The sequence below is a fragment of the Octopus bimaculoides genome, chromosome 2, assembly GCF_001194135.2.
Source record: "Octopus bimaculoides isolate UCB-OBI-ISO-001 chromosome 2, ASM119413v2, whole genome shotgun sequence".
NCBI lineage: Eukaryota > Metazoa > Mollusca > Cephalopoda > Octopoda > Octopodidae > Octopus > Octopus bimaculoides.
In genome coordinates, this window is record NC_068982.1 from 124,361,847 (window position 1) to 124,364,181 (window position 2,335).

The window sequence follows — 2,335 nt, forward strand, 5'->3', positions numbered from 1 at the left end:
GTATGTGTGTGTTTGTAAGAGACAGAGTATGAGTGAGAGAGAGAGGTTTGTTGTCATATATACGTACATGCATAAATATACATACATCTTTGGATGTATGCATATGACAACACAGCCCTTGACTCACTCACACTCTGTCTCTTACAAACACGCACGCGCGCGCGCATACACACGTGTGTCTTTGTAAATATGTTTGTATACATTTATGTATGTGTGTGTTTGTAAGAGACAGAGTGTGAGTGAGTCAAGGTGTGTGTGTGTGTGTGCATGTGTATGTGTGTGAGACAGAGTGAGAGAGCGGTGTGTATGTAGTATTTACTCTCTCTCATACACATGAACACACAAAATAGAAAGTGAAGCTTTTTGCAGTTGTTATGTCAATACCGGAAGTTGACATTGAGGAACCTTTTTAAAGAAGTGAATCTTAAATATAATCTTAAATATAAAGCAATATTATTTATTTTTAATTAAAAAAATCAAATGAAGAGCCTAAGATTTATCCGAGGTCAAATTATTCATGCATTACAAGTATGGAAGCATTTGGTGAAGTCAATTATTTCATGTGAAAAGCGATTACACACACATCTCTGTTTTATATATAGTATAGATAGATATAGATATGTATACAGATATATATACATAGATATATATACATACATATATATGTATCTAAACATACTTACATATATATACATGTATATATGCATATATATATACATACACACACATATATATACATATAGGTATATATATATGTGTGTGTGTGTGTGTGTATGTATGTATAAAATATATATGTATATATGTATACAATGGGCTTCTTTCATATTCCGTCTACCTAATCCACTCACAAGGCTTTGGTCACTGTTCTTCATGTGATTGGCAGAATGTCCTTCTTGGGGAATAAAAATAGAAGCTGATGCTGATTACATCTAAAAGAAGATGCTTTATTTCCCTTCACCTTTAGTGGATGTAGCTTTGACCAGGAAGAGCTGAAGTCCTCAGATGATATCCAATGATCATCGGGTTTTCAACCCTGAACATATAACACCCTCCCATTGGTGGGTTGGAAGTGGTGGCTAAATCACTACTCCTCGCTTCTCCTGGCTCTCTTTTGTTTCATAACCAGCAAGAAGCCCTTCCTTCTATGTCTCTCCCATCTTACATACAGCTGCCTTTCTTTCTTGTCATCTCATTTCAATGCCTGTAAGAACTGGAAATAGAATTCTATGACTGAAGGCTATATAGAGGAAAACTGGTGGCGTGAAGGGGCTTTGATTTGGGTTGGTATACTTTCATTATGAAAGATATATATACAATATAGGCCCTTGTAATAAGTGATATGAAGCAAAGATTGAAATTGTAGATAATAATATGTTAGAACAAGTAGCAAGATAAATTTTATTCAATGCATAGATACTGAACAGTATAGATATAAAGGATAAAATCCTTTTTTCTTTTTAAAAGCAGAAAATTTTGTCGGCAGCCAGCCATGAGGATTGAACTCACATCCCTCTAATATCCGGTTAGAATGCTTTACCATTTAAGCTAAACCACCTGACCGCCAATAATTAGTAATTCTAAATAAAGCTAGAAACTACTTGTCTTGTGTTTTGTATTGATTTTTGTACAAATCTCTATTTTGATACAGAAGTTGCAGAGAAAGTCCTTAACCAATGTCTTTCTACTTCTGGTAGTCCAGACAAACCTGATTATTCTATAACCTTCACCTATAAATACTTGGACGACACCTACACAGATTGGAAGGTTGCTAGGAACAGTGATGTAGCCTCATCTTCAGGTATGTACCATATGCAGTTTTAAATATCAGGATTTTAATGTAAATCTCCATGTAAATTGAATTCATGAAACCCAACAACATTTCATCAAGGTGCCATGCAGTGGGACTGAACTCAGAACCATGTGATTGGGAAGCTAGTTTCTTACTACTCAACCACTCCTGCACTTGAGAAAGTAAAAATACAAAAATATGTTTTCACATAGCAAATGTTTTTTATATAATAGTTTTACTGAAAATATATTAGTGTTTGTTCTCACAATGCCAGTTTAACGCACACAGCATAAAAAAGAGGAAAACAAATATCATACTTTACTTAAAGGTTCTCACTTAAAAAATAGTTTTTATAGAATAAATTTTAGTTTAGCCAAAAGTTTAATGTTAATGTTAAATTATCTTAGTATATAACTTGATATGAAACAACACTAATACACATGCACAGAAAGAGAGAGAGTGAGAGAGAGAGTAGTATATTAATGATAATAACAAGGCTAGTCAGAAGAAATGAAGGAAGTGTTCCTTAGTTTATTCATATACAGG

The 2,335-nt window shown here is 33.7% G+C and overlaps 1 protein-coding gene across 1 annotated transcript in view; it reads left to right on the forward strand.

Annotated features, from left to right (window-relative positions):
- The window catches only part of LOC106871015 (transient receptor potential cation channel subfamily A member 1 homolog), a 43,756-nt gene that overhangs the window by 16,974 nt on the left and 24,447 nt on the right, over window positions 1–2,335 (forward strand). Inside the window, exon 10 of the mRNA XM_014917275.2 lies at window positions 1,649–1,798. Coding sequence (XP_014772761.1) covers window positions 1,649–1,798 — 150 coding nt within the window. The remainder of the gene's footprint in view (window positions 1–1,648; window positions 1,799–2,335) is intronic.